This window comes from Mytilus galloprovincialis, chromosome 6, assembly GCF_965363235.1.
Source record: "Mytilus galloprovincialis chromosome 6, xbMytGall1.hap1.1, whole genome shotgun sequence".
Taxonomy (NCBI): domain Eukaryota; kingdom Metazoa; phylum Mollusca; class Bivalvia; order Mytilida; family Mytilidae; genus Mytilus; species Mytilus galloprovincialis.
Genome location: NC_134843.1, coordinates 45,147,799 through 45,172,629, shown reverse-complemented (window position 1 = coordinate 45,172,629; position 24,831 = coordinate 45,147,799). Strand labels below are relative to the sequence as shown.

Sequence of the window (24,831 nt, the reverse complement as noted above, 5' to 3'; positions counted from 1 at the left end):
TTGGTCTGAGTTATCTATGGCAATACATTCTATTTTATATATATTTACAGATTGGATATAAATTGAAGAAAAGCCGACCTATCTATATTTTACAGAAAGTGTAAGTAATTTTTTCTCTCGCTTAACTATTTGGTTAAGATTTGATTGTATACCAGGCGTGATTTTATATTGCCTACAAATATACGTCTAACCCTTAAATTGAACAAGTGTAACTCACTGAGCACTATAAAAGACGTTCTCGTTACAATTGCAGTTTGGAAGTAAATATAAGTATTGGCGTACACAATTTTAATCCTGTATCTATGATTAGTTTATTTACATATTTAAAAGAGCTATAATATGAAATGAAATATATATAAATATATAACTTGGAATAACTTTATACAAAACAGTCAGTCATGTAAGTTTGGAAACTTTTGTATATGGTAAAGCTTACTTTACATTTGCTCATTTGATAATGAAATGTTTATAAAGCGTAAGTGTTGGCTACATATGTACTGTCTAATAACAACACATTCTCATTTCCTTTTTCAGTTTAACTGATTTGTTACTTTGTGTAGAGCTAAAATTGCCTCTGAAAATAGAAAAAAATATGGAATTTATGTCAATCAGAAAGTTCTATCAGCTTAGTTCTGATTTTAGGACCCATTATTTAATTTTTCTAGCGGTATATTATTTTGTGAAAAGAAATAATATTAGTTACCTTTGTAATTACATTTGTTTGCCCCGGTGCCCTTTATATCGGTATATATGTGTGTTTTCTCATGGTTGTGGCCCTTATTATGACCTTTAGCTGTTCACATCTAATTTTCCTTTTATTTTTTTTTTTTTAACCTTCGAGTAATTGTGTGAAGAAAAAAGCCATTTGTGCTCTTAATCAACGCTTTCGTGATCCACGAAGTTTTGTGTTTCGGTCTGGAATTTGATTTTTTTAAGAAATCTGCTGTTATAGTATTGGTAAAGTTACTTTTTCTAAAAAAAATATTCTAAGCATCTATGATTGAAGCACATATTATCTCAATATGTTATACATGAAAACGTAAAATTCACTAACTTGCTATAATATAACTGATGTATTCAGCATTCAGACTGGTGTACTTTATAAAATAGATTTTGTTTAATTTAAACTACATGCATGTAGTTTTCGATTACCTATTTCGCCAAGTCTTCCATCTTTGTCCGAATCTCCTATATTCATCAATTTTATTGACATTTTTGCAGATTTATCGAAGTCGAACTTTATATGATGTCGATAGAAGTTGTAAATTTCATTGCTGTCCAAGTATTTGTCTTTGTTGACATCTCCAAGTTTAAATAAGTATTCTGCCAGAGCAAAATCACCAAATAAACCTTCTTGTCTCTTTTCAACTGTTTCCTACAAAAAAAAAGATTATCGCATCTTTGTACATATGGCGTTAAATGTGATCGTAATGATGAATGTTTGGCCTCTAGAATTTAAAATTAAAAAAAATATATAATATCCTTTAGAAACTTACAAGGCTGTCGGAACAGTGAAAAATTCCAAATTAACCTCATTTATAAATCTTGTCATCGATAATTAGATATAAACATCATCATTACCTAAAACATATTTTGCTACAAAATGTATTTACAAAGATGTTAATGTAGAAAAATATATGTTTGGTGAAAGTTGTTGCTCATATTTTGACCAAAAACTAATGACAATATCAAAATTTCGACATGTTTAGGACATCAAGAAACAAGAAATGCTTTGCACTAAGGCGCCGCGGACGAGGAAAAAAGCAGTTATATATAACCCTTGACCTTCAGCAATGAGCACCATCGATAACGTATAGTGACCTTTAAAATGCCTAGTAATGACAAAAATGGATAACAATGAATGAACATCGCCGAAATTATTTAGATAGGGTCCTAAATGCAGATATAGGACACCGTTTCACTAGTTAATTTAAACAACTTGAAAAGTAACTTCTTGGTGAGCATTTTTTCTCACTACTCTAAAATAAAATACAAATAAAGTTTAAACTAGGTAAAATATCTTCTTAAACTGTTTATAAAGATAGCTAAACAAAGTTGCAATATATCTTATTTAGTAATAAACTTTTCTGGTCTACGATACTCATAGGAAATTACGGAAGCCGAAAGGGGACACACAAAAAATAAGAAAATAAGATTTATTTTATCGAGATTTCGGATTATAATATCGTTATCTCGATTTATTATATCGTTATCTCGATGAAACGAAACTGTTATATCGAGATATCAGATTATCATATCGTTATCTCGATTTATTAGATCGAGTTCACGGATTATTAAATCGTTATCTCGGTTAAATATATCGAGATCTCGATAAAAATATATCGTTATCTCGATGAAACGAAATTGTTATATCGAGATCTTGGATTATTATATCGTTATCTCTAGTGTTGGATAATCGGTTGAAATAGCCAACCGATTATCCATTACAATCGGTTGACAGCAACCAACCGACTATCGGTTATAATCGCATCATAATACCTTGCCCTTTTTTTAAATGAAATCATGCATTTAGTCTCATTGTACATGTCTAATGTGTATATTCCATATCATTGTAGAGTTTATATATTCATATTTGATCTTTTGTTTCCTTTTCATATATTCTGGCGTACTAAATTATAATCCTGGTACCTTTGATAACTATTTATTTAGCAGTTAAAACAATGAATTAATAAGAATCAAGATTCGTATTGAACATATTTTATCTCATAATTACACCATTAATTACCAACAGTATGACAGTGACACTAACATTTCTAAATTTCAATGGTCTAACTCACAATACAATTTCAATATAACATAGCTGTATAAACATTTGAGTGCTTCTAATTAAGAAAAGATATACAAAGTTCTTCACTTTGAAAAATTTAAGATTAACAGAAAAAAATAAAACAATGCATTTGCATTATAATATATACAGTAAACAAAGCCAATGTCTGTTAATTCGTGTAGAATGCTTTTTTTCACTTTTGTGATCATTATTTTCCTGTCAATTGTGTCATTCGTGCGTCTGAACTTATATTTGCAAGAATGCGGAATTATTTCATAGTTGAACCGTATCCGATTCGTGATTCTTATATTTTTAATATGGCGGACAAATTTCGGAAAATTTACAAAAATAAACGACGTTTGGCAAGCAATTTGGAAAGGAATATGACGTTTTTGATGCTACAAATGGATAAAACATTAATAAAAGGAAATTTGCAACACGTTCTAATGACGCAAAGAAATTATTTTGTCTAAAATGAGAATGATTTTATGTACGCTCTCAAGTAACAAGTACAATCTACCGGTATTGGAAGAAAGTATTTCATACAAAGTTATTAATTTTAAATAACATTCCATCAATCTGCAAATATTTAAAGTCAATGCATTTGTCACGTTTATAAAGAAGGAAATTGGTTATGTCTTAAATTATAGGATGTTTGACATTGTTATTGTCATCGATCCTGATATTTTTTGTTATTATTTGTTTGACTGAGCATATAAAATGCAAACCGCAAACGGACCGGAAGTTGATAAGCTAAAAGTCCGGAAACTTTAACGACAATCGATTAAACAAAATGCCAATCGATTATCGACATCGCCAGGCCCAACCAACTGATTTCCGACTTATTCCGATCATCGGAACAACACTAGTTATCTCGATTTTTATATCGAGATCTCGGATTATTATATCGAGATATCGGATTATTACATGTATATCGTTAATCTCTCAGACAATGACAGCATATTAGTTGTTATTTCATTTATTTTATTTTTGTACATCTTATGTCTGTTATTGAAGATTTTTCTTCAAATAATCGATCATAAATATACACTTTTAGAAAACTTTTAACTTTTAAGGATGTTCTTATCTCAGGTAGTAAACCTTAGCCGTATTAGGCACAACTTTTTTGGGAACTTTTGGTCCTAAATGCTCTTCAACTTTGTACTTATTTGGCTTTCGAATTTTTTTTTATCTGAGCGTCACTGGCTAATCTTGTGAAGACGAAACGCGTGTTTGGCGTATTAAATTATAAACCTTTTACCTTTGCGAGGGTATCACCAGCCTAGAAGTTAGCACTTCTGTGCTGACATGAATGTTCATATCTATTAATTAACTGTTTGCAAAACTTATGAATTTTTGAAATACTAAGACTTTTTTACCTCAGGAATAGATTACCTTAGCTGTATTTAGAAAAACTGTTAGGAATTTGGGTTCTCAATGCTCTTCAGCTTCGTATTTTAATTGGCCTTTTTATTTTTTTGGATTCGAGCGTCACTGATGAGTATTTTGTAGACGAAACGCGCGTTTGGCGTATAAACAAATGTTAATCCTGGTATCTATGATGAGTTTATTTTCAACCACTTGGTCGATGCCATTGCCGGTGGAGTTTTATTTCCCCGAGGGTATCATGTATATTTGGAATTAGGGGCTGAAGGGTCGCAACAGTCTATTCCAACATTAAAAATATCCATTCCATTATTAAATTTTGGCTATTTCTTAATTTTAACGCGTATTTTGGCATTTATGTCCTCGGTAACCCTCTAATGGTCATTGCGACACATATTATTTATAACCATTTTGTTCCTCTATTAATTAGCTTTCAAATGGTGTATAACGTTTTCCTTACTTAATGGCTGACGAAAGAAGTTCATTCCATTATTCAAAATAAGCTATTTCGTAATGTTCAGCCGTATTTCTATGTTTAGGTCCTTCGTTACTCTTCTAATATGCGTTGCGGAGCATAGTGACAATAAACCTTTTGTGTCTCTATTATTAGGCTTTCGAATGAGGTATAATGTATATCTGTAATAAGGGGCTGAAGGGTCGCAGCAGTCCATTCCATTATTCAAAATATTCATTTCATTATTCAAAATTGGCTATTTCTTAATTGTCACGCGTATTTTGGCATTAAGGTCCTCGGTAACCCCTCTATTGGTCATTGCGGCACAATGGACATGTTATATGTATAGATATGGGACGAAGAACAGCAAAGGTAACGCGAAATTTAAAAGAGATAACGTTGAGTATTTTAATATTTAGATATATGATTTGGTATTCAGGTCGTCCATACATTGCATCAAGGAATTTCTGTAAATAATAGTTAGGGAAATGCACTTGTTTATTCTCCGAAACTAAATAAATGAATGAATTAAGTTAAAAATTTTAAAGAGTGCTTTGAATTTTTTTCCGATATTTATTTGAATATTTGTAAGATAACATCAAAATGACGAATTCAGAAATACAGTTTCTTTTTATCGAGATAACGATATATTTTTATCGACATCTCGATAAATTTAACCGAGATAACGATTTGATAATCAGAGATATCGTTTTTATCAATCAAAATAACGATATAATAATCCGAGATCTCGATATAAAAGTTTCGAGATAACGATATAATGAATTGATAAAACGATATAATAGTCCGAGATAACGATATGATAATCTAAAATCTCGATATGAAAATTTCGTTTTATCGAGATCTCGGAAAAACAGTAATGTTTTATTGTGATCTCGACTTAAAACTTCCGTAGATTTGTCCGGTTGTGTGACGTCGAAAATAATAAATGAACTCAAAGCTTAAGTATATTATGTGATAACAATTTAGAAAATCAATATAACGTTAAATATTTGTCTTTTAGTGTAAAATTTTATGTTTTGTTTGTAATAACATTGAGGTTCTACATTTACTTTATACTTACTAAATTAAGCTTCTGTTCATTGAAATATGTTTTAGCAAAACTGTGTGCTGACATGAAAGTAACAGTGCACAGAACTAGAATACTATTGACTCTCATTTTCCGTCTATCTAAATAGTCTGAAATAAGAAAGTAACAGTGCACAGAACTAGAATACTATTGACTCTCATTTTCGGTCTATCTAAATAGTCTGAAATAAGAAAGTAACCGTGCACAGAACTAGAATACTATTGACTCTCATTTTCTGTCTATCTAAATAGTCTGAAATAAGAAAGTAACCGTGCACAGAACTATCATTTTCGATCTATCTAAATAGTCTGAATTAAGAAAGTAACCGTGCACAGAACTAGATACTATTGACTTTCATTTTCTGTCTCTCTAAATAGTCTGAAATAAGAAAGTAACAGTGCACATAACTAGAATACTATTGACTCTAATTTTCTGTCTATCTAAATAGTCTGAAATAAGAAAGTAACCGTGCACAGAACTAGAATACTATTGACTCTAATTTTCTGTCTATCTAAATAGTCTGAAATAAGACAGTAACCGTGCACAGAACTAGAATACTATTGACTCTCATTTTCTGTCTATCTAAATAGTCTGAAATAAGAAAGTAACCGTGCACAGAACTAGAATACTATTGACTCTCATTTTCTGTCTATCTAAATAGTCTATATAAGAAAGTAACAGTGCACAGAACTAGAATAAAAGGAATTGACCCATCTAAATTAAAAGATTATATAGATGTCCATGTTCACAGAGGAGCACATGTACTAGATTTATACGAAGACATAAGAAATATGGATCTGAGTTCATACAATACAATTATAATTCATGTAGGTGGCAATGATGCAAGTAGCAAAATGAATGTACAACAATTTATGGACATTTTCCAAGAAATCATTAACTTTGTAAGATGTCAAAACTGTCGAGCAATTGTATCTGGAATATTGCCAAGGATACAATGTGATGTCACTGAGTATAACACAATCCTAAAACAAATGTGCCATTATAATGATGTCAAATTCATATCAAATTATGAATCTTTTGTCTACAAAGATGATCATATATCTAAATCATTTTACACCACAGATGGCATTCATCTAAATAGATATAGAACAATAAAGTTGTTGGCAAATGTTAATAAAGTAATTAAAGTATTCAAGGGAAAACGAATACAGCATCATTTGAACCAACAAAACAGAAATAGATATCAAAGTTCCAGTCACCAATATTACGCAAACAACTTCAGAAGGAGCCCTACAAAACCAAGATATCAATCTCGGAGCAACATGAATACAACAGACAGAAGAAATTTCAACCATTCACGAATCAACCCCAGAAACGTAAAGGACAGGAATGATCTCAATATGAACTCTCGTGACTCGTGGGGAAACAATAATGAGCTAAATAGACAAAATGTAGACAGAGCACCATTTTTTAACTATCATTCACCAAACTCTGTACGTAAGTCAGATTATGTTCATAGGTAGCATTTAGCTTGTTCTAGTTTTTCAAACAGATATAATATTTTAAATCTGTTATGTGATAAATGTAGTAGTATACAATGTTCATGTAATATAAAAGACATTAATAATATAAACAACAGTAATAATAATAATTGGAGAAAATCTCAAACGAGACATAGAAAGAGTCAAAATAAAACACCTAGTTCTGTAAATAAAAGTAGAAATAATGAAGCAAGTTGGTTGTTTAAAAAAGGGTTTAAACTAGGTTGTTTAAATATTCAACATTTACAACCAAAAATTGAAGAAATAAAATTTCTATTAAAATATGAACAATTATTTGATATATTTGGTATGGTAGAAACATTTTTAAATGATGAAATTGGTACCGAAACATTACAAATTGAAGGTTACAAAATAGAAAGAAAAGATAGAAACGCTATTAATTATGGCGGAGGTGTGATTGCGTACATACGAAATAGTGTATGTCATCAGAGAAGAATCGATTTAGAAATAAGTAGTATTGAATCTTTATGGATTGAAATTAAATTTCCAAACACAAACTCTATTTTAATAGGCATTTTTTATCGTCCACCGAGTTCATTTCAATCTTGGATTGATTCAGCTGAAAAAGAAATAGATAAAGCGTCTGCAGAAAATAAAGAAATTATACTCTTAGGAGATTTTAATATAAACTTTTCACATATAAATCATACAGTTGTCGGAAATCAAAAATGGAAGGACTGTATTAATTTGTATGGTTTACAACAAATTGTACATAAACCGACACGAGTAACAGATAAATGTGCAACTACCATAGACCATATATATACGACCGATGTAGACCATATTATAGAAGTAAATGTGCCTAGTTATGCTGTCAGTGATCATTATCCTGTTTGCGTAACAAGAAAACTTAACCCAAAAATAACAAAAATGGAGCATTTGTCCATAGAATATAGATCATTCAAACAATTTGATAAAAATAAATTTATTGAAAATTTAACAAATACTCCTTTTTATCTCATTGAATCGATTGGAGATGTTGATGAAGCAGCTAATTATTGGTATAATTTATTTCTGAGCACCCTAGACAAACATGCTCCTAAGAAAATTAAAAGGGTGAAAAATACCCAACAACCAGAGTGGTGGACTTCTGATATAAATAGCGCTAGACACCAAAGAGATTATTTTCAAAGAATTGGTGATATATATAATTATAAAATTTGGCGTAATAAGGTTAAATTTTTAGTAGAACAGGCAAAGAAAAAATATTTCCAAAATGCTATTTCAAATTGTAAAGATAGTAAAACTATTTGGAAGTATGTCAAAAGTCTAAATACTAAAAAAGTACATAATAATATCACGCATTTAGAATATAAAAATAGTGTAATTCAAAATGATGTTGATATAGCAAATACATTTAATGTGCATTTCACAAATATTGCTGAAAGTATAGTTGATGACAAATTATGTAATAATGATGATGGTGCCAGATTTGATGCACTCAATAAATTTGTAAAATCAAAGTTACAAACGGGTAGTGAAAAATTCATTATACCAGAAATGAGTATTTTAGATGTAAACATGTATTTAAAAAAACTTGACAAGTCTAAAGCAACTGGTTTAGATGATGTCGGACCAAATATTTTAAGTATGTGCAGCGATGTCATTGCACCAGCCTTGACATATATATTTAATCTAAGCATCAAAAGTGGTAAATTTCCAAGTATTTTTAAAACTGCAAGAGTTTGCCCAATTTTTAAAAGTGGCGATGCCTGTAATCCTGATAATTATAGACCAATAGCAGTTTTGCCTTGTCTCTCAAAAATCATAGAACGACATATAGCTAATAGTTTGTATATATTTTTAAATAGTAATGACCTTCTTAATACTACACAGTCAGGTTTCAGACCTAAACATTCGTGTACTACTGCACTTACTAAATTAGTAGATGAATGGTTGGCAAATATAGATAATGGAGAGATAAACGGAGTTATATTTTTAGATTTAAGGAAAGCTTTTGATCTGGTTAATCATATAATTTTATTGAAAAAACTTGAATATTATAATGTTTCAAATTGTACACTAGACTGGTTTAAGTCATACTTGTTTGAACGAAGCCAACAAGTTAAGGTCAATAACGTCATGTCTAATACTAAATGCATAAAAACTGGGGTACCACAAGGTTCTATCCTGGGCCCTCTGTTATTTATTTTATATATCAATGATTTACCACTTAACATAGAACATTCATTAATCGATTTATATGCAGATGATTCTACATTACATTGTAAAGGTAATAATTTACTTCAGTTAACTTCTAACCTTCAAAATGATATTCATGTAATTGAAAACTGGTGTTCGCAAAATTGTATGAAATTAAATGCCAAAAAGTGTAAATCAATGATTGTTGGTTCAAAACAAAGACTTTGTTCAACTGGAAACAGTTTAGATATCAATATTTCAAATGAACAAATAGAAAATGTAGATTGTGAAAAACTTCTTGGTTTATATATTGACAAAAACCTAAATTGGAATCAGCAGATAGATAAAATGTCATGTACTATATCAAACAGAATCAATTTATTACAAAAGATAAGAAAATATTTACCTATGCATATACGTATTATCTATTTTAATGCTTATATTCTGCCATTATTTGATTATTGTTGCAATATATGGGGAAGCTGTTGTGAAAGTGGAATAAATAAACTTAATAAGTTATTAAAGAAATCTGCTAGGGTTATAGTAGAAGCTGACATAATGACATCATCCAGTTTATTGTTTAATAGTTTACGCTGGTTAAATGTGGAAAAACGCATTCAATACCAAAAGGCAATACTTGTATTTAAATCATTAAATGGTATGGTTCCTAACTATTTACAAGAAAATTTTCATTTTACTGATAATCAAAATTATAACTTACGTTCAGCTGATGAAAAACTATTAAATCTTCCAAAATCAAAAACAAATTTTTTAAAGAAAACATTTACATATTCAGGTTCTCAAATATGGAACAGTTTACCAAATGAAATAAAAATGAGTAATACACTTGCATCTTTTAAAACAAAATGTTACAAATTTTTCATCAATTGTGCAAATTAATATGCTTTTTCATTATTATTTAAATACAATTGTATATTGTGTATAATATAACTTTATAATACTCTATGTACTTATAAATATGTTATTATTATTTTGAGGACTCTCAGGAAGATTAGTTTTAACTAATGGGATCATCCTCTTGAAATAAAGATTATTTATTTATTTATTAATACTATTGACTCTCATGTTCTGAAATAGTCTGAAATAAGAAAGTAACCGTGCACAGAACTATCATTTTCGATCTATCTAAATAGTCTGAATTAAGAAAGTAACCGTGCACAGAACTAGATACTATTGACTTTTATTTTCTGTCTCTCTAAATAGTCTGAAATAAGAAAGTAACAGTGCACATAACTAGAATACTATTGACTCTAATTTTCTATCTATCTAAATAGTCTGAAATAAGAAAGTAACCGTGCACAGAACTAGAATACTATTGACTCTCATTTTCGGTCTATCTAAATAGTCTGAAATAAGAAAGTAACCGTGCACAGAACTAGAATACTATTGACTCTCATTTTCTGTCTATCTAAATAGTCTGAAATAAGAAAGTAACCGTGCACAGAACTAGAATACTATTGACTCTAATTTTTTGTCTATCTAAATAGTCTGAAATAAGAAAGTAACCGTGCACAAAACTAGAATACTATTGACTCTCATTTTCTGTCTATCTAAATAGTCTGAAATAAGAAAGTAACCGTGCACAAAACTAGAATACTATTGACTCTCATTTTCTGTCTATCTAAATAGTCTGAAATAAGAAAGTAAGAGTGCACAGAACAAGAATACTATTGACTCTCATTTTCTGTCTATCTAAATAGTCTGAAATAAGAAAGTAACAGTGCACAGAACTAGAATACTATTGACTCTAATTTTCTGTCTATCTAAATAGTCTGAAACAAGAAAGTAACCATGCACAGAACAAGAATACTATTGACTCTCATTTTCTGTCTATCTAAATAGTCTGAAATAAGAAAGTAACCGTGCACAAAACTAGAATACTATTGACTCATTTTCTGTCTATCTAAATAGTCTGAAATAAGAAAGTAACAGTGCACAGAACTAGAATATTATTGACTCTCAATTTCTGTCTATCTAAATAGTCTGAAATAAGAAAGTAACCGTGCACAAAACTAGAATACTATTGACTCTCAATTTCTGTCTATCTAAATAGTCTGAAATAAAAAATAAAAAGGTTTCTATAGTATTTATATTATGTTTTGGTGAAAAATTTAAGTTTGATTAAAAACTGAATTTCATGCTACTCCATATTATTTACACTCTAGCTGATGTTTAAAATCTCTGTATGGACAATATGTTAGTTGTTTACATTGTGTGTAGTTTAAAGAAAATATTGTTTTGTTGTTATTAGACCCTTATCGCTATAGCCATCTTATCTTGTACTCGTGTATTTACTTACGTGCATTTTATATTATATCATAAATCATCATATATTTCCACCATCATTAAAATTTTGTTCTCGGTTGTTAATGACGTTACATCTATATGTATTTATACATCAACATGAACCTGCAGTCAGCTAGGATTGTCGTACATGGAAAATAGCTTGTTCAAATATTTCAATACATGGAAGAGGTCAACATTACTTAGTAAACTATAAAGTTACATATTACAATTAAAATTTGTGTAGCCAGAACAACTGTAAAAAAACTTAGTACACCAGCGAATACTGGTTTCGTCAAAGTATTAGAAATGAACTACATGTATACAGCATCGTACACTGGACGCATAGCAAACAACAATCAATCAATCTATCAATGTTTTTTTTAAAAGTTTCCTATTCAAATATATTGATAATCTTTTTCTTTCAATAATCCCTTCCTCAGTAATCACTCCATTTTTTTGTGAGGTATAAGTTAAGGACATGAGTAAAATTGGCCGAAATTATCGCTCCAATGAAATCTACCGTCGCCATCAGGAATCGTTTATTTGTTTCGTTACATTTACAGTGTCTAAGTTTCATGATTTCTTGGTAATATCTCTAATCTACCATATCTAGATCCCTCTTGACTCTTGTTTTAAAAAGAAACAAATTTAGTTGTTTACCTTAAAATTACATAAATAAAACGGTAAAAAAATGTTAAAACGCCAAATTAAGTGCTTGATTAAACTTAAAAACTTTGAAATCTAATCGACTTCCTGTCTGTTGTTTCTCCTGAGAGCTTTCATGAAACACTAGTATCGGTCCGGTCCATTAGTGATATTTTATTATTGATCCAAGGACTTGAGCTTCAAGTTTTCATGAAATACGAGCTAGACATCAAATTGATGAATAAGCGAAGAACCATTGGGTTTCTTTAAAAGATAAAAACATCCATTTTCTGTCTTTTTATTAGGAAAATAATTATCGTATTTGTTTAATGAATGTACGTCAGAGTACAAAGAGGGGATTGATAGAATGACTTGAAATTCAAACTGACCATTTATCTTTTCAAACTTTATAAGAGAACTAAAAAGTTTGGTTGGACGTTTTTCTAGTATAAACATAAGAAGACGTAGATCTAGTATTATTGCCAATAATACAACTCGCCACAAGAGACAAAATGACACAGAAATTAACAACTATAAAAGCTCCCCTTACGGTCTTGAACAATGAGCAAAACTCATACCACAAAGTCAGCTATAAAAGTAAGACTTTACAAGGTAAATTGCAGAAGACTAGATATTATTATTTAATAACAGTTGAACTAATGACATCGAATATCGTTAAGTTCTATGAAAACAATGATATTTCATTATGCTTACCCCTGAATTGTGAATATGATAAGAGACTATTCCACACAGTATAAAACAGTTTCTATATAAAAAAAAGTATGCTGCAATCATTAAAATGAGAAATGACTTAAATACACAAGAGGAGTGTGTGGGGCGAGAATCAACGTAACATCATTGAATGTCTTTGTTTACGAGTTGTAATTGGAAAAATATTCGAGGAGCGATTTATTTCGAACTCGTCGTTATAATAATTTAACGACCACTAAAAATCTTGCACCCTATTTAATGCGATATTACTCATTATTTTTGTTGTCTCGGAAATTAAAATGGACCCTTGAGAGAGTTAACCTATCAACCCTCTTAATAAAGTGTTTTGTAAAATTGTCAGCGTTGATTCAAATTTAAACCAGGATATACGTAATCCTGGCACGACAGGAAGAAACATATCAAGTTATCCGTAATTAAACGCCTTTCAATTCCCTTAATAAAATATGATTACAGTAGTTTCCAGGTTTTATCTTATATATAGCTGTTCATAATGATATTTTGAATATCTGTACGATATTATTAAGATGATAGTATATGAAGAGGATGTTAGTGTAAATATATATATATATATATATGTACACAGCCATGTATCATTATCACTGCTGGTGATCCGATGGATAAATCTGTTGTAGAGTTGTCACTGTCTCAGACGTACTTATAAATATAATTATTTTCTGTGACTGTATCTTACATTAGTTTGTAAGATCCTTTACTATAGATAATTTAGCTGATCTGTAAGAATAACATCTTCAAGCCTTATATATCATGTACTGTAGTACGACGCTAGATTAAAAACTGACGTGGAAAGGTAACACCCGGCCACCGAAAGCTTCATTATTATGAAGCCTAGGTGGTCGTGTGGTCTAGCGGGACGGCTACAGTGCAGGCGATTTGGTGTCACGATATCTCAGTAGCATGGGTTCGAATCCCGGCGAGGGAAGAACAAAAAATTTGCGAAAGCAAATTTACAGATCTAACATTGTTGGGTTGATGTTTAGACGAGTTGTATATAAATAATGTACACAGCCATGTATCACCATCAGTGATCCGATGGATAAATCTGTTGTACAGTTGTCACTGGCTAAGACGTACTTAAAAATATAATTATTTTCTGTGACTATATCTTACATTATTTACTATAGATAATTTAGCTGATCTGTAAGAGTAACATCTTCATGCCTTATATATCATGTACTGTAGTACGATGCTAGATTAAAAACTGACGTGGAAAGGTAACACCCGGCCACCGAAAGCTTCATTATTATGAAGCCCAGGTGGTCGTGTGGTCTAGCGGGACGGCTACAGTGCAGGCGATTTGGTGTCACGATATCTCAGTAGCATGGGTTCGAATCCCGTCGAGGGAGGAACAAAAAATTTGCGAAAGCAAATTTACAGATCTAACATTGTTGGGTTGATGTTTAGACGAGTTGTATATATATATATATATATATATATATGTATATATATAAAAAAAAAAGTAAAATCACAAAAATACTGAACTCAGAGGAAAATCAAATCGGAAAGTCCATAATCACATGGCAAAATCAATTAACAAAACACATCAAAAATGAATGGACTAGAACTGTCATATTCCTGACATGGTACAGGCATTTTCAAAATGTAGAAAATGGTGGATTAAACCTGGTTTTATAGCGCTAACCCTAGCTCTCACTTTGATGACAGTCTCATCAAATTCCGTCATATTTACAATGATGCGTGAACTAAACAGACATAATAAATAAAATAGTCAAAATATGGGTACATCAGTCATCATCGTGTAACAATTTTAAAAGGAACAATTTAACAGAACACAAAAACATCTATCTACAAACACATTCATTGATTCGCGTGTCTGACGTCAGAAAATTTTATATGTCACATATATTTGTCGTTCAATATATATACAAACAATTTTAAAATATCACATAGGCAATGTTAGCATACAGGGTTAAAAAATCAAAAGTATGTAAGAATTAATTTCAAAAAAAGACCGAGATTTAAAATAGTCCAAAAGTTATATAGAATTTATAAGAATCCACAAATAGTTCATTCCACTACGCGATTGAATAATTTTGACGTTTGTGGTTCAACGTATTTTGTAGTTCATAATAGAAATATATCATAATGACATAAAATAGAACAATATCATACTGAAGGGATCTTTTAAAGTACAGAGTCACGTTATAAGAACCAAAGAAATACAAAAGGTCGCATATACAAAACACATCAGCAAAAAATGAAAGACAATACAAACACATTGATGGGATGTTTAAGTACCGAGCCACGTTAAATGGATATCACATAAAACAATCCAACAGTAAAAGTAATATTAATAATAGAACAAAGACAAATGAAAGAACAATAAAACACGTTGTTAAGATGATAAACAACATCAGTACGCAGAATCTATACATCAAGACCATCATGTATTATTTGTGTAGTTGATACGGAATATTTATCAACAAGGTCTTGGTACCTTCCGATGAACTTTTTTTTAGAAAAGTACAACTAATAAATTTGCTCCTCTATCAAACTGCAAGTGCTTTCTGTCGATGCCGTTTGGATCAAGTACTTTTATTTAAAAAATAAAGAGATGTGATATGATTGCAAATGAGACAACTATCCATTAGTTTTAAAAAGAAGTGAATGTAGGCAACTATTTATAGACAACCGTACGGCTTACAGAAATGAGAAAACCCATACCGTATAGTCGGCTTTGAAAGGCATCGACATGAAAATATGAGAAAACTAAAGATCTAATTTGAGAGAAATACGAGAAAGAGCAATATAGGCACACATAGAGTGTGGCGGGTTTATACACGCTTGAATACGCAAACCATCACCTAACCTGGGACAGTTCAACATAACAACAAACTATGAAAATAAGTAGAAAAGGGTTTTACTCATCAGATCGATACAAAGCAGTAAAAAACATTAACACAGATGATGATGATGATGATGGAAGTGTTTAACGACCTTGACTGGATATACATCCCTCGCACGGTCGGCACGGTGCCCGAAGGCGTTTGGTGAGCGTTTAAATAATTTTGTGCCATCGGTCAGGAACAGGTGGAGGACGCCATTTTGGTAGTTCGCCATCTTGGTTTTGTGAGTAGTTTTGGTTTTTCTTTTGTTGTTTATTTTGACGTTATGTTTTCACAACGGCTGTTTTCAGGGCCAGATTGGTCAGCTTGACTGCCCGCTAACCTCGATGATTGAGTACTGGTCGATGAGTCTCGGACGTAGTTTTAACGATGACAGGAAGCATTATCAGGACCACTGTCGTGGGACAGTAAAATGGAGATCCATTATTCAACACCTCGGATACAGCCCTCGGACGTCAGTCAGCATAACACTCCCCCAACAATAATGGGTTTTGGAGTGTATGTTGACGCAGGTTACGCGGATAATGCCTAACGTGTTCTGACTCTGTACAGCGTTGGATTGGTTTCTGTCATCGAAAGTAGTAAGTTGTTGATCCATCTATCAGTAAACCCTCATCGAAGATAGCGGGTAAAGGAAAGCTGACCCAGCACGTCCGTTCAGCTGTAATGATTGAGACGTGACTGTAATGATTAATACAGATCGGACGTGAAAGGGTATTTATACACCCCTCCCAACAAAAAAGACACAAAATGCTGATTTAAGAGTACTCGCATTTACTGACAGCTAGTTCAAAGCTAAATAACACTAAATTATTTTTCGGACTTGGTAAACAAAATTACTGTAAAACAACTGGATCCGTTCGAGATAAGTTAACTTTCTACAGATACAGCCAATTTTCAAACCAATCCATTCTATCTAGGGACAGAAAAATCCTCATGTAAAACTGAATGTATCTTAATCTAAGAAAGGACAGTTAATGCTGTAAAGTTTTATTTAACAAAACAGTATCACCAAGATAACGGAAAGATGGCTGTAATTTAGAGGGGTCTTTATTTAGTTTGGCCATAAATTGTGATTTATAACAGTATAGGAACAAATCTGTTATTTAAAAAGTGCAAAATTCGTGACCATTAGAATAACTTGTCGATGAAATGTATTGCCGAATCGACATAAATGTTATCAAGGGGGGAAAATACAGCTTTAATCATTCATTTCATCACAGTAGGGATATCTCATTTCTCATTACAGAAAAAGGGGTAGTTCCTTTATTGAGAAGACTTCCCGAACTTCAAGATGGAAACTACTCCAGTGCATGAATGTTTTGTTCAATCACTTGGACTTTAAAGCAATTAAAATTAAGTTTATGATCCGACGGTCTGAAAGGCTGTCTGACTGGGGCAAGTGACTTCTTAGAGACATCTAGCTCTGGCCATGGATACATTTGTGGAAAGTCTGTTTTAACGTACTTACATTTTTAGACCACACACGGACATTCTAGAATGTAAATAACATTCATACTTTGGTTTACTTTTATAAATTGTTATTTGGATGGAGAGTGGTCTCATTGGCACTCACACCACATCTTCCTATATCTATTTATCAGGTCACATTGCAAATAATTTTATAGTTATTTTTGATGGCCTTACTTTGGAATGTCGATGAGTGATGCACATGTAGACAACATTTGAAACGTTTTGTTACCACACTTAATCACCAATTTGCAAACCTTTATTCAATTCCATGTATTACATAATTTTTACAAATAACTGTAGAACTATTAGTTTAAAAATATTTAATCGTAAATGGTAAAATCATATGCTCTCCAAACACTCGATCGATATCAGCCCTTATGTCTTCTGTCGAATTTTCAGTCAAATGAGAAAATCATTAGCTTTATATATATATATATATATATATATATATATATATATATATATATATATATATATATAACATTAATACACACCGAACCTCTTATCTAGTTGAAAATGAACTCATCCTATATATACGCCAGACGCAAATAGTATACTAGGTTTGATTTCTTCTTTCGTCTCTCATAACGCACAATGGACAGCAGTCCAAAAAAAATATCAGCATTCCGTAAAGAATTTCTATTCATAATTATCTTTTACCATTACGAAATAAATAAGCTACTTGAAGTTATGATAAAAACAATATTGTCAATCAACGATCGTTTAATACATGTAGATGCACAATTAAATTTATAATAATATAAGTTCAATTGATGTTGAAAATAACACAATCTTAGTACAGAGATTTATGTTAAGAAGTTAAAACAAATTACGAAACAATTTAGAGTTCAGCACGAACATATTATTTTTATACTGTAGAATTATTCTTTTTTGAAATCATTCCTAACCAGACATAATTTAATTGTGCTTTGATAAATCTTTAAGCATTGAAGTCTTTTATCTTTCGATCTACAAGTTTAATCCCCAAAGAGCCTGTATATGAATTAATGTTCTCAGGAGACGGTTTTGGTGAAGCTGTTATAGTTTATTGCCAAATTTAGAAAATTAATTCATATGATGTTATTCATGTGTATTTTTGAAATGAAAATTTGTTTAAACTAAAATGGTTTTGTCTTAAATACGCTTTTAAAATTTATTTCCTGCATCTTTAACATTATCAACTTAATTTCATCCTTTGAAAAATTAGCAACTACAATAGAAGTAAGTGTATTTAAATGTCTATTATCATGTTATTAAAAAGAGGGATACTTGATACAGTAGCACATTTTCAAATACTAGTAAATGTATGGTTACAAGGAATTAAACATTATTTTTTTTAGTCATAACCAGTTTCCTATATAAAACTGTTTTAAAACTATGAAATTTTAATTACTGTGGTAGTCTTTGCGAAAGATGAAGATTATTTGATTATCCAAATGTGCCATTAAACTTCAAAATAGCAACAAAAACACACGAAAATGTAATAACATCATATTTTGTAGGCATGGAAAGACGGTGCACTTGTTCCAAGTAACAAGGGATAAAAATGTCTTCGTTTACAATATTTCCGGTATTATTATTGTATAAATATAATTTCAAGATTGCAACTGATCATACTGCTCTTTAATCGTTCCGGTTCTGATAATCCTTGGCTTTCTAATATTCGGCTTTGATCGTGCCTGAGGAATATAAATTCAAAATAAGCGCCTCAGACTCATGAAATATACAATTTTTGTTTTAATTTTTACGCCTTTAGGTCGATACTGCTGCTGGTGGTCTACCAGCCCTCGAAGGTATTGGTGGCGCAGTAGTCATTAGAGACTTTGGCGAATCATAAGTCCTTCATGTCTTCAATGATCATTACATTTTGGAAGACTTATTTGATTGTATTGGATACCTTAGTTTCACAAAATTCTGTAAATACAACAGTACATTACCAGCTCATCTGCATGTTCGAGTAAAGAATTGTCCATTAGATTGACAAAAATTCTGTCCGCAGTGAAGAGTAAAATCACAAGAATACTTAACTCCAGGAAAATTCAAAACGGAAAGTCCCTAATCAAATGCCACTATCAAAAGCTCAAACACATCAAACGAATGGATAACAACTGTTATATTCCTGACTTAGTAAAGGTATTTTCTTATGTATGAAAGAGGGTCTTCAGAAAAATTTGTGAAACAGTTTTCTTGCGTAGTGGTATTAATCATGTGTGGATTCTAAAACACTTTGGATAATTTGAAATTGGATCTTTTTCTGAAATGAGTTCTATCAAAACTTTTGATTTTTTAACCCTGTATACCACCATACCCCATGTGAAATCGACAAATTGTTTTAAAGAAATAACCCACAATGCTTTTCAACATGAAAAGGATAGCATGTTTTGGTAATAGTGAACCAAAAGGTCAAACATATAGACAGAGGACCAAGTATGCTAGAGTTTCTTTATTTGTTGAATTTGGAGGTAGACTTTTTCAACAAATAGTCGACATATAATTCGAATGGGAACGAACTGGTCACCTCTCCATGCATACCTCTTCTTATTTTCATTTGAGTCTGAGTTTCTTCAGACAGTTATCAAAAACACGAAGATAAAAAAGCCAGGTCATTTAATTTCGCACATTCAGATTTATTGATGACGTTCTTTTCATTAACAATCCACACTTTTCTGATTGAGTTCAATCGACATATCCCACAGAAATCGAAATTAAAACAACAGACACGGCTTCTTCCGCCTTATTTTTAGACTTATAACTCGATTTTGACATACACGGTAATCTCAGTACCAGAATCTATGACAAACAGGGTAATTTTAATTTTGAAATTATCAATTTCTTCACGTTAGTAGCACTATTCCAACTTCACCTGTATATGGGATTTACATTTCCCAACTAATTCGGTATTCAAGACACAGACTTTACATGGCTCAGTACTTATACACCCCATCTTTGTGCTATTGTGCTATGGTGAATTTTTGTATTCATGTCTTTCATATTTGTTTGTGTGCTTTGTCTATATGCCTTTTTGTGTTTCTTTGTTACATTTTTTTTTTGAGTGATTATGATTATAACACAATGTTGACTGTTAGTCAATTTCAAAACAATTTTTTTTTCAGTATTAGTTATTTCTTTCTCTATCTTTATTGTATTCATGTAATTTCGATCGTGAAACACAGAGGGCGAAACGAACACATTGGAGAAAACAAATGGTTGAAATATATGTCATGGAAACGACTAATCATAGCGAATTTTGGAAAAAAAATCGGACGTATTGGTGTTGGTACAGAACGAAGAAAACTTATACCTATGTCGGTTCAATTGCCGGACGGAAGCATAGCCCATGGTCGTGAAGCAGTAGTTACTGAATGGAAACGTTCGTATTGTAGTTTATTGAACCCAGAATCTGTCTATTCAGAATACGTAATGGAACAAAGACAAAGACTTGATACCGAGATTGAAATGAATAATGAAATCAAAATTTTTGAAGTAATGAAATCTGTTCGTAGCTTAAAGCGAAACAAAGCCGTTGGTGTGGACGAAATACCGGCAGAAATCCTAAAAGTCCCAAGTTTACTTAACTTTTTACACAACCTTTTTAACAATTGTTTTTCGAGTGGTGTTATCCCTACAACGTGGACAAAGGGAATTATAAACCCAATCCCGAAATCAACATCTAATCCGAAAGACCCCATGAGCTACCGAGGTATAACGTTGGTACCAGTGTGCTATAAACTATACTGTCATATACTCAATAACAGGTTAGTAAAATGGGAGAACGAAAATGACATTCTTCATGACAGTCAAAACGGTTTCCGGAAATGGCGCAGTACAATTGATCATATTAAATCGTTAACATCGATAATCGAGACAAAGAAATTGAAACGTTTATCGACTTTCATGGCCTTTATTGATTTTCGTAAGGCATATGACAGGATAAATCGAGCGATGTTATTCCAGAAACTATTCGACCTTGGTATATGCGGGAATATTTATAACGCTATTTTGTCTCTGTATAAGTCTCGTGGAATGCTGCGTTCGCATTAATGGACATCAGATAGACTGGTTTAACGTTCAATGTGGTCTTAAACAAGGCTGTTTATTGTCGCCATTACATTTCAACTTGTATATAAACAGATTAGCTACATATATTGATTCACTAGATATTGGCATTGACATCGATGGGGAGAAAGTGTCAATGTTACTTTATGCCGATGATTTGGTGTTTTTATCAAACACAGAAACAGAACTACAAACATTACTTGATGCATTAGATTTATGGTGTACCGATAACAAGATGACAATAAACGACAATAAGTCAAATATAGTCCACTTTCGGCCAAATTCGTTCCCTAGAAGCCAAACAATCTTTCATTGCGGAAATCACATTTTACAGGCAGATGGTTACACATATTAGGCTTAGTTTTTACAGAAAATATGGATTACAACGTCATGGCAAAATACGTTGCAGCAGCAGCTAGTCGAGCACTTGGAAATGTAATTTCAAAATACAAGGGACCCCAAACGTTGCAGTTAAAGGAGATTCAGGATGGTTACCACCGTTTGTGAAACAATGGCGGGTCATCATAAACTACTGGAATCGGTCACGATATATGGATGAGAATAGACTAAATAAGAAAATAAACAATTGGGCAGAGCAGAATTTCAGACGTCATCGAGTGTGCAAAAACTCAAACTTTAGAATTTATAGTCAATTCGAATCATGTGGAATAGCGAAATTGTTTAATCACACTGATATCGATAAGCAGCAAGTTAACAATGCTATACACGTAAAACTTATGTCCGACTTTAAACAGAAATGGAATGAAGATTTGCATAAGGACACTACTAGACGAAATGGACCAGGAGGTAACAAACTACGAACATATAGAACATTTAAACAGGATGTATATACAGAACTTTACCTAGATAAACTTATTATACCATCGCACAGAAGAGCTTACTCTCAGTTTCGCTGTGGTGTTGACCCAATACGTGTGGAGACAGGACGCTACGAGAGTCTTCCATTAGATCAAAGAACTTGTTTTGTTTGTGACGATAAATTTGAAACGGATGAGCATGTATTGACTGAATGTCCGTTGTACGACGATCTTAGAGACGAACTGTATAAAATTTTAAACTTTGAAAACGAAAATTTTAGTCTATTGCCGAATTCATTGAAACTTTGATTTATTTTAGCGAGTGATAATATTAATGTGATACAAAAATGTGCCAAAACCTGCAAGCTTATTTTAGACCGTAGAAGACGTTTTTTATACCGATAATTGATGTAAATATGTTTTATGATTTAACTTTTGTTTTATAATAGCTTTTTGAAAATTTGTAAATATTAGTTCCTTTTAATCCTTCTCTCATAATTCTTTTTTAGAATGGCATTAATAATTTCAAAAAGGTTTACTTTTATAATGTGAAATGTGTTTAATGTACTATTGATGGTGAGACGTTAATAAATTATTATTGTATTGTATATTGTAATAATAATCAAATCATAGTAATCATTTTTAAATATCCAAAACTTGATTAATTTGTCTGAAATTGGCATCTCTGATTGACAACAAAACATTGAACTTGAATATATACTTGATAATTTGAATTTTTTACTTAGCGTTGAAATTGTAAAAACAATTGTTTGTTTTAAAAATGTCTTTGTTAAATTTGTGATTTACTTAAGAAGAAACCCATAAATGACAAATATTAACCCATTTTAACATGATTGAATTGAAATTCAAAAAAAAAAAATGTGATTTTTTTAAAAGATTTATCAAACTAACATTGATTGAAACTTCTAAATTCCTTACTGAGTAAATTTGAAGGAAAAGAAACCCCGTCAATTTGGGATAGAATAAAAGGCTTTGTACGATCGTAATGCTAGATTAATATCTTCTCAGCTTTAGACTCAGAGTAATAATTATAAAAAAGAAGATGTGGTATGATTGCCAAAGAGACAACTCTTGAACTCTTGACAAGAGTCCAAATGAAATAGAAAATAACAGCTATTAATCATATTTAAGACAAACACTTTTTTTCAAAGTTTACCAGTAATTCTTATCATATTCTACGATTTATTGATTCTTACCCACGGGATGTATTTGTCCCATCCTGTGGCACACTCCGTGCTCTGTAGGGGCGCCCCATTAGCTGTATGTGAAGTAGAAATACGCATACATGCTCGTACATATAAGAATAAATAATTATTTTAATTAGATTGGTACACTACATACAATCTATGTTATACACGGAAGTTATACCCCTTCCAAAAAAACTAATGTCGTGCATTTGATAAATACAAGTTTTGCTGCCTTTGTTTTATTCGATTTTTCTTAAAATTATTAAAAAAAAAGTATGTACATTTGTGTGATGAAATTAACCTTTAAGATTCTCCCGTATTAACTCTTTTTCAAACCCAGTTCATATGACTTCAAGTGATGATATCAAAAGACCAGAAACCGACACCTTTGTTAATTTCATGTGCATGAAAGTGATACTACATGTATTTATCATGCTTTATTTTGGCATTTAATCCACACAGAAGATAGTATCTAATGAGTGATAACTCATCAATCAGCATGGATAACATATACATTGTGTGATTTAGATATACTTAAAACGGTAAGAATTTCTCTACGAAATAGTTAATAAAAGACACTGACAAATGAAATAGTGTTGCCATAACTGGTGTGTTTTGGTTTTGGGCGTTTTTAGATCTAACAACATAATGATAATTTCTTACATTTATGTCTCTGAAAAATGTAAAATATTTAATAACAAAAATATCAACTCGTGATCTTGAAAACGTAACAAAACAAATTATTGTAGTACCTATTTACAACATCGATTAATATAGACTGCCTTTTGGATTCCTGTTTGAATTGTTTTACTTTTGTTATTTTGGGGCCTTTGAAAGTTGGCTATGCGGAATGGGTTCTACTCAGTGTTGAATGCCATACGGTGACCTTAAGTTTTTAATTTTTGTGTCATGTAATCACTTGTGAAGAGCTGTCTCGTTGACAATCATAGCACATCTATATTGTTGAGTTACAGCGATTGTAAACACAGGAGCTCCAAAACAAATAAATTATTTTTTTAACGAAGTATCATCAGCTTATTATTATTATTATTATTATTATTATTATTATTATTATTATTATTATTATTATTATTATTATTATTATAATATTATTAAAAACAGAAATAACCTTCGAATATATAAAGGGAATGATTTTGAAGTTCTTACCTAAAACCGTTTCTCCACATCCACCGTATGTCAATCTGAAATCAGCAGTGATATTATTGAATATGAATTATATATAGGACATCCTATTAATTAGTAATTGAATTCTATATTCAATTAAATAACAATAGTTTCACAATTTAACAGATTGCAGTGATTCGTT

General features: G+C 31.3%; 1 protein-coding gene across 3 annotated transcripts; it reads right to left on the bottom strand.

Annotated features, from left to right (window-relative positions):
• Nucleotides 1-273: 273 nt before the first annotated feature.
• Nucleotides 274-24,831, bottom strand: LOC143079703 (uncharacterized). Of its 3 annotated transcripts, none has more exons than XM_076255207.1 (4): nucleotides 24,672-24,831; nucleotides 5,710-5,825; nucleotides 1,153-1,375; nucleotides 274-574 (listed from the first exon to the last, which is right to left on the bottom strand). In XM_076255207.1, the coding sequence occupies exons 2-4, from the start codon at nucleotides 5,803-5,805 to the stop codon at nucleotides 531-533; spliced, it is 363 nt and encodes a 120-aa protein (XP_076111322.1). In that variant the 5' UTR covers nucleotides 5,806-5,825; nucleotides 24,672-24,831; the 3' UTR covers nucleotides 274-530. The 3 variants fall into 3 exon arrangements, with proteins under 3 accessions (XP_076111322.1, XP_076111323.1, XP_076111324.1); XM_076255208.1 differs by lacking the exon at nucleotides 24,672-24,831 and adding an exon at nucleotides 13,047-13,175; XM_076255209.1 differs by lacking the exon at nucleotides 24,672-24,831 and adding an exon at nucleotides 11,701-11,793.